This window comes from Ixodes scapularis, unplaced genomic scaffold, assembly GCF_016920785.2.
Source record: "Ixodes scapularis isolate PalLabHiFi unplaced genomic scaffold, ASM1692078v2 PGA_scaffold6__148_contigs__length_123643588, whole genome shotgun sequence".
In the NCBI taxonomy this organism is placed as follows: Eukaryota; Metazoa; Arthropoda; class Arachnida; order Ixodida; family Ixodidae; genus Ixodes; species Ixodes scapularis.
This window is the reverse complement of record NW_024609881.1, coordinates 39,914,979-39,928,967: the sequence shown is the minus strand read 5'-3', so window position 1 is coordinate 39,928,967 and position 13,989 is coordinate 39,914,979. Positions and strand designations below refer to the sequence as shown.

Here is a 13,989-nt window from a genome sequence, read left to right as displayed (position 1 = left end):
AGAGGCATTATTATTACAAATTCTTATGTATTTCAATTGCCAGTTTCTAGATATGATTACTATGTAAGCGCAGTATTGTAGACATCGAAATATCACCAAAAATAATGGAACAAAGCACTCAGGTTTAACTAAAATAAACTTTGTAAATAACTCCCAAATTGAAGCCATAGTGAACTTCGAAAACCAAAACCCGTTTTTAACAGAATCACCATGAAGCCAATAAAATATAAAAATAAATTGTTAAGTCTTCTAGTGTTGTCATTAGGGCTTTTTAATTCTCCATCAACTTTCAGTAATAAAAACGTTAGTTCGCGAAATGGATAACACGTTTTATAAAATTTTAACAAGCATTTGACACTTCAAGAGAAAGTCTTTTTTTTGCAAAATTAGATGACAAAGTTTAATTTATTACAGGTATCAGGGGAATGTCATGATGAGCTGTATTAACACACATTTATTATGAAATAGCGATATAAAGTGTTCTTAAAAGAATATCGCTTATTAAACATGCAATTGGGAGCTGTTTCCAAGTCTTTCAGACCTTGTTTTTGGGGAACGACAGATACATGTTATGGTTTCATATGCAAATAACATACACATCTTTAAAATATTTATTCAGCTTAGGTACTTCAACGGGCATCACGAAAAGTGTAAAGATCGTCAGGAAAGTAGCTTCTTAGATGAAAATTTTTATTCGCGGTGGAAGCAAGAGCAGGAGTTTTCAACGTTGTCTCTATTTCTGTAAGTTAAAATATTACTAGTAAAAGAACAATGGCATTGAATTACTGCTTATGCGCGCACGGACAAAATTAAAGATTGAAAACTAAAACAGGATGCATGCAAATGCAGTAATTCTCCTTAACATTTCTTTGATCCACAAGTGTTAAGATTCGGCAAATATGTTAACTGTAATCTTAATTAAACAGTTTACAATAAAATTGCTTTGAATTAGATACTAATGAAAAGGTATTAGAAAATGTTGCAAGTTTGCCGAAAACAGATGTGTGTAAAAATCCGCAGAAAGATGTGAAGAAAGGGATTTTATTGTGCAGTATATATTGTTTTGCTATCGTTTATACACATCCGAAATCCGTGTACACACCAAATCTGTGACTTGAAAATATGTTTACATCCTTCAAAATTTGCGATTTACTTTTTTTTTTATTTTTTTGCCGCAATTGGGAATATAATATATCAGTAAATATTTCGTTCATCTTGAGCTCCAATGTGTTGATTGGATTTTTTAATATAGCCCATTTTCACTTAACAATAAGAGGTCAGTATTATCAATTAGTGATTATATTATTAATCAACTCTATAAGCGCCGATATATTTAATGGTAACCACTGATGGTTTGCGTCCGTGACCTCCCAAACAGGATTTGCCTCGCCGTGATTGGCAGGATATTTGCCTCGCTGTAAAAGAGGCGATTGGGCATTCATAATGAATATACAAAAAAGCTTTGGTTTGGACAATCGCCATCTTTGACCACAGAAGCGCTTTTTATCGCGTACGTCGCTAATAGTGACATATTTGTAAGATTTATTCGCGTATTAAATCCCGCTTACGTTTTTTATGTTGTAGTTTCTAAATTTGCTTCTACTAAGACTTCTCTGTTTGGCACAGAGCGCCTCATGGTTACAGCGTAACCTCTAAGTTATTCATATCAGAAGCATAATTTTAGAGCGCAGCTCTTAGGGGCCCGTTCCCGGCTTGAGCGGCGTCGGCGTCGCCGTCGGCGTAACCAAGGTCACCCCAAGGTCACACGACCCCCAAGGTCACCCCAAGGTCACACGACCCCCAAGGTCACCCCAAGGTCACGTGACCCCTCCCCAGAGGTCACGTGACCCCCCTGAGGTCACGTGACCCCCCGAAGTCACGTGACCCCCCGAAGTCACGTGACACCCCCCCCCCCCCGAGGTCACGTGACCACCCCCCAGGGTCACGTGACCCCCCGCCGAGGTCACGTGACCTCCCAGATGATGTCACCGACATCCGCATCGTCATCGTCATCATCACGGATGACGTCATCAGTGACGTCACTGATGACCTCACCGGCATCCGCATCGTCATCGTCATCATCACTGATGACGTCAATGGCATCCGCATCGTCATTGTCATCATCACGAATGACGTCATCAGTGACGTCACTGATGACGTCACCGACATCCGCATCGTCATTGTCATCATCGCTGATGACGTCATCGGAGTCCGCATCGTCATGGTCACTGATGACGTCATCAGTGACGTCACTAATGACATCATCGGCATCGTCACGTGACCCCTCAAGGTCACGATACCCCCAAGGTCACGGGACCCCCCCAAGGTCACGTGACCCCCAGGTCACTTCACCCCCCCCGTACCCTTCTCTCCTCCTCCTCAAGAGCTGCGCTCTAATTCGGCGTTACAGGGAATTGTAAACGGCTTTCACTTTTTCTTCTTGTCCACTTCGAGAGGCATATCTAGATATAAAGAAGGAATATACCACTTCAACTGCGCCGTTTCTGTCTTCCACGGCAACTGATGCCATTTGATATCTGTCATGATACATGTTTGCTCCAAGCTTTTTTCCATCCATCTGTTGAAAAATATGAAATAAATTACACGCTTTTTCACTGAACGTTTAGATCGAATGAACTTAAAATATTTGCTTTATATAAAAACACTTGAGGTGGGGTGGAGGAGCGGTGTACCGCAGCCCATGAAGCGTACACCCCGACGCCGCGTAACGTGAGCCCAGTCCCCGGCTCAATAAGACCGTCCGTGGAAACGACGAGGCTCGAGGAAGTCACCTTGTTCAAGGTTTGCCCCCGGAATTCGGTGTACTGCTGGAGGACCCACCACTCGACGAAGCCTACGATGAGCAACCAATCTTCGCAGACCCCTACCGCCACCCCATCGTCTACCTGTCACTTGCCCCTCGGAAAGCTGCGTTATTCCGCGGAGATATATGCGAAGACCTTGACGACTGGATCCAGCAGTTCGAACGAGTAGGTCGTCATAATGAATGGACGCCGGCCCAGTGCCCGCAGAACATCTATTTTTCACTGGAGGGAAGGGCGGGAAATTGGTAGGAAAACCGCGTAACTACGATCACCTCATGGGAACTGCTTGAAGAGGGTCTCCGACTGACGTTCTCGAGTCAACATAATTCGAGAGGGCTGAAGATCTGCCTCGGTTAAGAACTCAAGACCCGAATGACAGTGTCCCTAACTTCGTGGAATATGTTTGCGCTTAAGTTCACGCGCTGACCCTCAGGCCACAGAAGAAAATAGGCTACAAGTCCTGATGCGAGGCGTAAGACAAGACATCTTCAGAAACCTCATCCGTAACCAGCCTACGACGGTTGATGGATTTGTAACCGAGGCAACAAACAGTGGGCAACCACTGGCGGCTCGAGCCCGCCACTACCACCAGCTCGGCAACGCCTCAACACTCGCACTGCCGCACTCTGAGCTCAGCGCTAAAGGTGACAATCTTCGCGAGATCATCGGAGAAGTAGTTCGAGAGTAGCTCTGAAAGCTGCTGCCTGCCGCTGGTCGTCCAGCCTTTCTCTCCAATGTCGACATTCGCAAAGGGGTCCAATGGGCACTTAAGCAAGAAGTTCCTGTCGACTCCAAATAGGTAGCACCGGTGCCGACATGCGCCGCCGTGGCTCGTTGTCCAGAGCCACCCGTCGCTGAACACTACGAGGCTCCTCCCCGACGCGACCCTCCATCGCTGCAGTACACCCGACACTCGCCCGGTGTAACCTGCACCTAGGAAGACGGACGTGTGAAGAACGGCTGACCAACGCCCGATCTGCTCTCACTGTAGGGAAGCCGATCACAACTTCCGGCGATAATAACACGTCTTTATTACACGAAAAAATATACATCGTTACAAACAAGCCTGCAAGAGCACGTGATTGCTTGCAGACATGGCCTGACAACCAGCAAAGACACTACAGATAATATCAAAATATGCAAATCACAAAATAAAGGGAAAAACCCAGTACTCTTAACCCATACGACAATTTAAAAATCGTGTTTAGAACAACAATTTCTAAGTTCTTTTTTAATCACTCCAAACAGATGTAGATCTAAATGGTCGTTAGGCAACAAATTAAAGTAATGAGCAACGTAAGAAGACCGAACTCGGTTTCCGCAATTTGTGTATACCCTAGGGAAGGCAAACCGCTCTATTTTTCTAAAAACCCTTTTTTACAGGTTTCTTATGCGTTCTATTATAATAATTCTTAACTAGTATTATATAATCTTTCAGATGACAAAAGCTGTAGCAAACGCATTTTTGACTGTTTTTAACTCATCCAATTTCGTTCCTTGTGCTAAATGTCTACAAACGTTACGCAAATTATTATATAACTTACTTTTTCTAGAGTTCTAACAAAAATCATAAACTGTTATACCCTACCGAAGCACGGACTCTCCTAAAGCTTGAAAAACCCTCCCTCTCAAAGTCAGGCTGGTTACAACTCGAAAACAGTATATATATATGCATGTTAACACCGCAGCTTGGGTTAGTTGGCTTTCTATAATTTGTACTTCAAAGCGCATAAACGTATCACAATAGGAAGAACTCATTCAAACACAGACACAAAATCAAACATATATCGCTGACTCACATCTCTTTGTATTTAGGCTTCAATTTCTTCTACTTCGTATTAAAACAAAATCTGAAAATTGTTTTGTCATTTTTTTCGCGCATTAAAACGAATTTGTAAAAAAGTAGGCGATTATCATCTTAAGGTTAAGTAAGCCAACAATTTTGCCGATAAGGTAAGAGATGGGCTGCTCACAGATCCATCGTCAAGCCTGGCAATATGCTTTGCTTCAATTATTTCTCTTGTTGGCTGGTTGTTGCTTCGGTCAAGCACGGTGCAACTACGTAGTTGTGCCGCACACCCGCAATCCCGGTAGTGCAGACCTAAATGTCCTGAGTTGGCTCTAGTGATGTTATTCTGGTGTTACTAGAATAACCGATATCTCACCTTATCCGCAAAAGAATTTGGCTTATGTAACATTAAGGTGATAATCGCAGACTATTTTACAAATTCGTTTTAATAAGCGAAAAAATAAATGACAAAACAATTTCCAGATAATGTTTTGATACGAAGTAGAAGAAAACGAAGCCTAAATACACAGAGTTGTAAGCCAGCGACGTGTGTTTGTTTTTTTGTGTTTGTGATGGATTGAGTGCTTGCTATCGCGAGACGTTTATGCGCTGTGAAGTAAAAATTATAAAAATGCGGATACTGCGCGAAGACATTTCTCAAGATACTCAATCTGACCATTCCCAAAAAGATTTTCACAAAAAAAAAATCCAGATATTTTATTTAGGTGACATATTCAAGCGACATACAATTAAATTTCTCGCAGTTAGGTCGACGTAGAACTAGCGGTATATTAAATGCCATTGTTTTATGAGGATTGCGGAAACACATTAGTTTCATTTCATCTGTGTTAAGGTATATGCGATTGTTTTGAGCCATGCCATTAGCTCGTGGATGTCGGTTTGAAGGGACACAGAGCTTCCGATTTGTTGTTTTCCGTGAGGAGCGGTATCATTGGCATATTGAAAAACGCGTAAACAAGAGTTTAATTTACCTTTGTCATTACCGTAGTTGTTAAAAAAAGTACCCAAAATGAATCCTCGGGGAACACCTGAAGGAACCATCAGTAAATTGCTTTTAAGATCACCAATATTTACTACTCTAGTTTGTATATGAGTAATTTTAGATGCCCCTAACCACAACCCGGGCTGTGCGTGTCTCACCCGAACAATCCCGCCCACGTTGCGGCGAGCGTTCTCGAGAAATTGAGGAATGCATTTGTCGTTCGCCGTCTTGAGCTGGCGCTTCTCTAGAAGGTTCCCACCCGCCTTCACCCCGACGTGCTGCATCACCTGTCTATAGGTCTTGCAGAAAAAGCTTGTCTCCCATGTCCCGCCAAAAAAACTAAGCGCAGCAATTATGTGGAATTATAAGCGCAAATACGACAAGGAAGAATAGACAAGGGAGACAGAATGTCGTATCTGCGCTGTTAATTCCACATAAAGATAGCCAACTAGCCCACCAGATGATCGTAAGCGCAGCAATCCCTGCAGGTTGGGTTGACGTCGATCGACGACGTAAACAGCCTCCAAGAACGCCGGACGCCTCTCGCACGACCGACGCCATTTATCGGAGGGACAATTCAGCAAAAGTGTCCAAAAACTTCAATGTTGTAATCGACGGCCCCGACGAGTCGGCACTCGTGAACACGGGTGCAGACTACTGTCTTGATTGGGAAGCTCTTTCGCCGTCTTGGGGAAAGTGACGGCACCATAGGACGGCGCGCAAATACAAACTGCGGAAGGCCACAAAATAACGCCAATGGGATGGTGCACTGCACGAGTGGACATTTAGGCTGAGACCTGAAGTTCGTCCTTCCCCAAGACTGTTCGGGATACATTATTCTCGGGGTGTATTTTTTGTGCGAATAGGGCGCCGCCATCAATCTGGGAGAAAATCGGTTGACGGTAAGAAAACTTGCCCCACTGCTGAAGCAACCCAACGCCACGTCACCTGCAGTCTGAGTTATCACCAAACACTTGAGCCTGGAGTCACGATCGAGTGTGGGTTTACCCGTTGAGATTGATGACGCTACTTGCGGTGAACGTCTGCTCGAAGGACGTGCTGAGTTGCTTCCACGAAGAGGAATCGGCTACGTAAGAGGTGTATCGAAGCTGCGAGACGGGCATGCCACGGTCCTCGTTAATAATTTCCGACAAGATCCGCGACACCTTACGAGAGGTACTGCCGTGGGCCATGTTGAAAAAATCCGCGACTCAGCCGCGATCATCGCACTCTCAAAAGACTCGACTTGATCGCAGCAACTGAGAACGCCGTCTTCAGAGCATGACATCGACCCAAAGCTTCCTCCTTCTGAACGACATCATCTGCACGAGCCTTTCAGCGAGCTCGGCGAAAGTGCGTCGCCACGTCCTCAAGGGTGTGGCAAATGACGGTATTAAAGCAGGGCTCTGTTACCAACGACGATGCGCTTCCTTTCCACCAATCCCCTTACCGAGTCTCTTTAAAGGGAGAGATGTCATTCAAGACCAAGCTCGAGAAATGGTGAACGACGACATCATTAAAGCTTCGAGCAGCCTTTGGGCCTCTCCAGTTGTGATTGTCACGAAGAAGGACGGAACTCTAAGGTTCTGCGTGGACTATCGTCGACTGAACGCCGTGACGAAAAAAAAAACAACAACGTGTATCTACCTCCCTGCATCAATGAAACATTGAACAAGCTGCACCAAACCCTGTATTTGTCGTCGATAGACCTATAGAATGGCAACTGGAAGATTGAAGTCGACGAAAGCGACCGTACGAAAACTGCCTCTGTCACGCCTGAAATGCTGCACGAGGTCAAAGAGATGCCTTTCGGACTTCGTTCAGCACGAGCGACCTTCCAGCGTGTCATGGACACCATGCTGGCCAGTCTGAAATGGCAGAGTTTTCTCCTCTACCTGGACGACGTCGTTGTATTTTCACGCGATTTCGACGAGCACTTGAGACGCCTTCGAGCCGTGCTCCAGGCAATCAAGATAGTCGGACTCACCTTCAGGCTGACGAAATGCCGTTTCACCTATGACAAACTGAAGTTCTTAGAACACGTAATGAACAAGAAGGGTATTCGTCCTGACCCAGAGAAGCCGCGTGCCGTTGCGGCCTTTGCTCCGCCGTTGGACAGAATGTCAGTACGTACATAGGTTCTTGCGTCTCTGCGCTTTCGTAGACGCTCCGTTCGAGACTTTGCTCATCTTTCTGCGGATCTAACTCATCTCGAAAAGGACGCTGTGAAGTTCCAATGGGGAGACGAACAGCAGCGGGCAATCGAAAAGCCTAAGCAGACTCCAGACACCACCGATCCTCGGCCATTTTGATCAGTCTGTACAAACAGAAATTCACACCGACGCAAGTAAAGACCAAGGGATCACTTACGCAGGTCGGACTTTGTCTAGGTCGGAGAGGAACTACTCAACGGCAAAACAAAAGAGTACATTGCTGTCGTCTGGGCGATAACGAAGTTTGGACCGTACTTATACGAAAGTCCACTCCGCCTGGTCACAGATAACCACCCGCTCTGCTGGCTCATCTACCTGAAGGGCCCATCAGTACGCCTTGCTCGGTGGAGTTTACGCTTGCAGAAGATTGACATGACTGTGGTGTACAAGTACGGTTAGAAGCGCAGTGACGCTGACTCTCTGTCAAGGCCCGCCTTCGAAGCCGAACCCACCTACACCAACAACGATGACCACGAATGTTTTCTCGGAGAAGTAAATGTCAGTGACATGGCAGCACTTCAACGAGCTGATCATAAACTGCAAGCGCTCATCAAGCCCTTAGAGAGACGAGGTACTAAAGTTCCCGAAGTGTTCTTACCAGCCCTGCCAACCTTTGAAATTCGACAAAGTGTGCTGTTCAAAGAGAACTTCTGCAGGAACGACGAAGAGAACAAAGCGTGAACGTTGGTAGTTTCTACCAACATTCGCGAAGAGTTCTCCCAAGGCAGCCATGACGACCCGACGGCTGGGCACCTAGGTTATAGTAGGACACTTGCCAGGATTTGTGAGCAGCATTAGTGGCCCAAAGTTCCGAAGACTGTACATAACTACACGAGATCCTGCCACGTATGCGAACGACGGAAGAAACCGCCGACAAAGCCGGCAGGACTCCTGCTCCCGATTGCGCCGCAGACCATCCCGTTCAACCAAATTGGAACGGATTTTCTCGGCTCATTCTCGCCATCAACGCAAGGCAAGAAGTAGTAAATTGTCGCAATCGATTACCTAACACGATACGCCGATACGAAAGTGCTTCAAATCAGAACTGCCATAGAAGTCGCCACGTTTTTGTTTAATGCATCGCTCTCTGGCACGGCGCCCTCGAGATCCGGATTACAAACCAAGGATCATCATTCAATGCACAGATGATTCGAGAGATCCTTCGTCTCAGCCATACCAGCCGCCGTCAAACCGCGGCGTTCCATTCCCAGACCTATGGGCTGGCGGAACGACTAAATAAGAGCATCGCCGGCATGATGTCAATGTAGGTTGACGTGGAACACAAGTCGTGGGATGAAGTTTAAGTAACGTTCGCGTATAACACAGAAGTTCAAGAGACCACTGGAGTTAGAGCATTTGAACTGGTTCACGGTCGCAAGCTAGAGACGATACTCGACGCGGTGCTGCCCCACGAGTCAGCTGCTGATGGAAGTGACGACGCTCAGATGGTTGCTCAACGGGTTGAAGACCGCTAACTTACCCGGCTCAGGATCCAAGACCAGCAGCCTGTCGACTCTGGCCGCTACAATCTCAGTCGTCGGGACGTCCACTACCAGCCCGTAGACAGGATGTGGGTGTGGACACCGATCCGTCGTCGCGGCCTGAGTAAGGAACTGATAAAACGGTACTTTGGACGCTACCAGATTGTCCTTCACCTAGGGGACTTGAATTGCGAAGTGGCGCCTGTCGGAACTCGGGTTTGTTCACACGCACGGCCACGACCCGAAGTGGTTAATGCCGTTCGTCTCAAGCCTTTGAACGCTCGATAGGACTGTGGATATTTCGTGTTCCAGGTTAATGTTCAGTGCACCGTTACTTTTCTTTTGCTCTGTTTTGTTGTGGGTTTCATCGGCGCGAAGCACTTCTTTAAGGGGGGAGTGACACCGCGCGGGGAACTAGCCGAGTAAGCAGCGCGCCTGTGGCCGAATGGCTATTGTGCTTGGCTCCCACGCAAAGAGCCGAGGTTCGACGCCTGGGAGCGGTCACGCCTTTTTGTTTTTTCTGTAACTGTCGCGCTCCGGTGTTGTCGATAATTCTTTGATTATTCGATGTTGGAATATTCTACGCGCCGAACCTCCTACGCCGACTGTTGCAGAAACCCACGCGTGTACGTATAAGGAGCTCCGTGGGGGAACTTGATCGAGTCACAATTTCGCCTGCATTCGATCGTGCCGTTACACCGTCATCGACGCCTGTTATTCGTCATTTATTCTTCTTTTGTATTGGTACAAGTTGGGGACCAATAAACTTTTAGTTTCTCCAGTTATTTGCCGCCTCATCACTCGTCATTCGTCACATTGTAAGTTTTTTAGTACACGAATTTCAGCCGTCAGGTTACTGTTTCTACTTAAGATATGTATTCTCCTCAGTATAGGCACCTATCTTATATTATTTCGCATCGTTGCTACTTTGATAGTTATCAGAACCGAAACGTTATCTGCAACGTTCTACCAAAGATAAATAAAAACAACCCTTGGATCATTTTAGATATCAACCGCAGAACGATGCCATAATTTGCAATTTCTAAAAAATATGGTAGTCAATGCCTTTATTATCATTATATTGCACCATTCGTAAATAAAATAAGCCATTACTTAAGACTTAAAACAATTCAATGACCACTTTTACCCTCTAGTGGGAAGAAGGGATCAAAGGCACCCTCAGCCAAATGTAACTCTTTCAAACGCGTGTATTATAAAGCCCATCCAGGGCAATAGTAAATAGGATCGCCAAATCATATATTGTCACGGATAATGCGTGACAAATAGTTAAGTACGGATAATAAAAAGGCTAAGGCTGCGAAATTATGTTCATAAATAAAAAAATTAAGGAGTGATTGGTAAAGTGCCAAGCCGACACGAGTGCTAACGTAAAAATTGCAAAAGCAGGACTTTCACATCTGAAATAAACAAAAAAACATAAGACGTACAACAATATTTATAAATCCTTAATTATTACGGAGGTTTGAGTGATCACAAAGTACGAGAATGGTGTTATGTGTTCTCTGTTTCTATGCTTGTTCTGCCTAGTTAGTAACCTGAACCCAAAAGGGAGAAAACATTTGCTATTCCGATAAAAACATTCGTCAGATTTTTGTATTTACTTTCCGTTCTGCAATTCAAATCAAGTCAAATCAAATCATTTATTTGCATCTGCAAGTACAGATGCCGGAGCCACGGACAAAAAAGCCAATCTTTGTTGGCTTGACGAGGTCCGGGCCCTGAGAGCTTGGCAGATGGTGACAGAGATGCAGAAAAAATAATCAGGGTAATAAATATGCACAAAAACACGTTAACTAAAAGGTTAACATAACCTAATACATATTGCCGCGCGCCAAATAGTCAAACGCGGCCGTGGCCTAATGGTTATCGCGCTTGCCGCCCACGTGAAGGGCCAGGGTTCGATTCCTGGGAGCGGCGCATCTTTTTGTTTATTCCTGCAGACTAGTATTCTGGTAAATTCGTGAACCGTCTTGCTGATTCGAGATTAGAATGTTCTACGCGCCTAACCTTCTACGCCGAATGCTCCAGAAGCCCACGCGTGTACAAAAGCGGCTCAGCGTGGCAAGCTGGAGTCATTTTCGCCCCAGCGTTTGACTCTGCTGTCACGCCGACTTCGACGCCCGCGACGCTCTACTTTCTTTTGTTCTTTTTTTATTTTTTTTTGGGCACAAGTTCGCCCCATTAAACGTTTAGTTTCTTCATTTATTATCGCCTCATCACTCGTCATTCCTGACAATATTATACAAAAAGTAGGTACATTGATTTGCGATTTAAACTATAAATGTCAAGATGATCTAAAGAATATTTATTGAGTAATGTGGGTAGGTTATAATGAAGGGACTGCAAGCCATAATTCGTACGATAACGGGACACCCTCCGTTCCTCCGAGCAGCGGGTGCGAATGGTGGTTATATTTCTGGTTAAATTTGATGCACGTCTCAAAAAACCAATCCCTTCTGGTGATGAAAAACAAAATGACCTAGTCCCAATTGTAATGAATCTTAGACCTGAAACCGTATTTCTCACTGTATGTATTGCTGCCATGCCATTTTACTATCTTTATATATTAAGCACATTTATGGCTGGATTCAAAGTATACAAAGTAAGCACATATTTTTGCCGGAATAAAATGATGGCTCCACCGGGCTCCACTACAATACGGTTAAAGAAAACTTTCTTTTGTGCAACAAGTAACCAGCGTATATGGGATAGTGTTACTTAAGCTGTGGAATGAAAAGAAACAAGTAGCTGGCATTACGAAAGCCGCCGTATATGCCATTTCAAAATACTAGTTTTACGGACACTATGTTGGCATGTTGTAAGTACTTCCCTTAAATCTCTTAGCGGGTTACTCCAGCGCTTGATGGGGATTAACGCAGCTTCGACGCATATGTGCTAATGTAGATATGACCCTGAAAAGAGTACTAGCTCTTAGCTTAATTTATATTGAAGCAGTGTGTTTTATGAAAGAGGAAACTCACACATTTGTCGACTGTTGTTTCATCATTGGTCTCGCGGAATATCAAGATGTCTGCGAGCACTGAACTTTTCTCCAGCCTAAGAATCATGTCATCTTGAATGTAGAGCAACTTTTCAACGTTCAGTCCTCTTGCCTCAAGAAGCCTTGGATAGACGACGTACTCAGGAAAAGGCACTGCACATATAAGAAATGAAATTAATTGTCTCGTTATAATTTTAGTCGTAGTGACTTCTTCGTAATTCAGCTGTTGCAGTAACTTTGAAAACAAGATTTGTGTACTCATCCGAAACTGCTAAAAGGGGCGGGTGCGTTGATATCATTTTATGAATTATTAAATTGTGGAAGTAGATTTTATTTTCATTTATTCGTAGCGTTAGGACCCGGTGAAAATGTAATCTACACTCTAAATTTAAATATTTGGTTGTCAAATGCATCATTCATTCACCCTCGCATCTTCCGAAGTACAAAGACATCTAAAATAACCTTGAATATTCACTTTTTAAATTGTATTTCATCAAGGAAGACGCAGTAATAAAGTAAAAGTGATGCTATAAGGTTCAGTTATTTTGTTGACTACGCTACGTAGATAAAAATATAACTGAAACTCAGTTAATATATATTGCTATCTTATTTTGTCTAAAATTAAATAGGCACAGAAGGTAGCTGCAAAGCTCATACCTAAATATGAAAATGAAATTCCACGACCATATGTACCGAAGGCTGATGAAGCACCATGGATCATTTGGCACAAACCTTAGTAGCATAGAGATGCGAGGAGGGAGCTAAAGTAAAGAGAATTCATTTTTGGAGGGTGGGACGTTCGTAGTACCAGCTTCGCCGCTAGCAGCGCTTAGTGGCACCCCATTAGACTCAGTCTGCCGACCGGCGTCTTATGTTAAAGTTATAGCGGCATGTTGCGAATTTGTTTCCCAAACGCTTCAAAATCTTTTCACGTTTTTGAAATGTCTATCTCAAAGGACATTCCAGACTCCAAAAATGTTTGGCGAATTGATAGACAATATACTTCTTCCAAAACCGACGCGCCCCATCGCGGCAAAATGCCACGCAGTGCACTCTGGCAACCAGCTGGCCACTCAGTTTCGGTTTCGATTGAGCAGCTTCATCTCATCCGAGGTGAAAATCAGTCCACTTCCAGCTGGATTATGCAACTGGAAATGAGGCAGTCCAGCAAGATTCCAGCTAAAATCCAGCTGACCCAACTGGAATCCAGCTGGACTGCATAATTTCCAGTTCCATAATTCAGATGGAAATGGACTGATTTTCGCCTGGGATGCCATCACTCCGCGATCGAACGCGCTGCTTGCGTTTTCGATTATCTGACATTTTATGAATGTACAATATACTCACTCTCGAGCGATACGAAACAAAGACTGGGGCGCTTTCCTTGGTTCCCGAAACACCGGATATTGTGCGTGCGTATGCAAATGTAGTAAGACGTGGCTAAGTCACCTCACCCCACGAGAGCGTCTTTGAACTCAATGTCAGTAATCCCGTCTAGTACCAGTGAACTACAACTGAAATTTGGTCACCTTGAGCCCTACACTATTTTTTGCCAAACGTCCGCTTGTTGTTACTTCATGGGCTGAAAAGCATGCCGCATCTTCACAGGCGCACGGCACATGAACTTTTAAGGAAATGTAATGAATTCGAACTCAC

General features: G+C 44.7%; 1 protein-coding gene across 1 annotated transcript in view; it reads right to left on the bottom strand.

The window, feature by feature from the left end:
• LOC115324358 overlaps positions 1-12,785 on the bottom strand; it is an 85,103-nt gene extending 72,318 nt beyond the window's left edge. Inside the window, exons 1-3 of the mRNA XM_040210466.1 lie at positions 12,758-12,785; positions 12,314-12,486; positions 2,486-2,578 (exon numbers count right to left, since the gene is read on the bottom strand). Coding sequence (XP_040066400.1) covers positions 2,486-2,578; positions 12,314-12,486; positions 12,758-12,785 — 294 coding nt within the window. The remainder of the gene's footprint in view (positions 1-2,485; positions 2,579-12,313; positions 12,487-12,757) is intronic.
• Between the last annotated feature and the right edge of the window lie 1,204 nt (positions 12,786-13,989).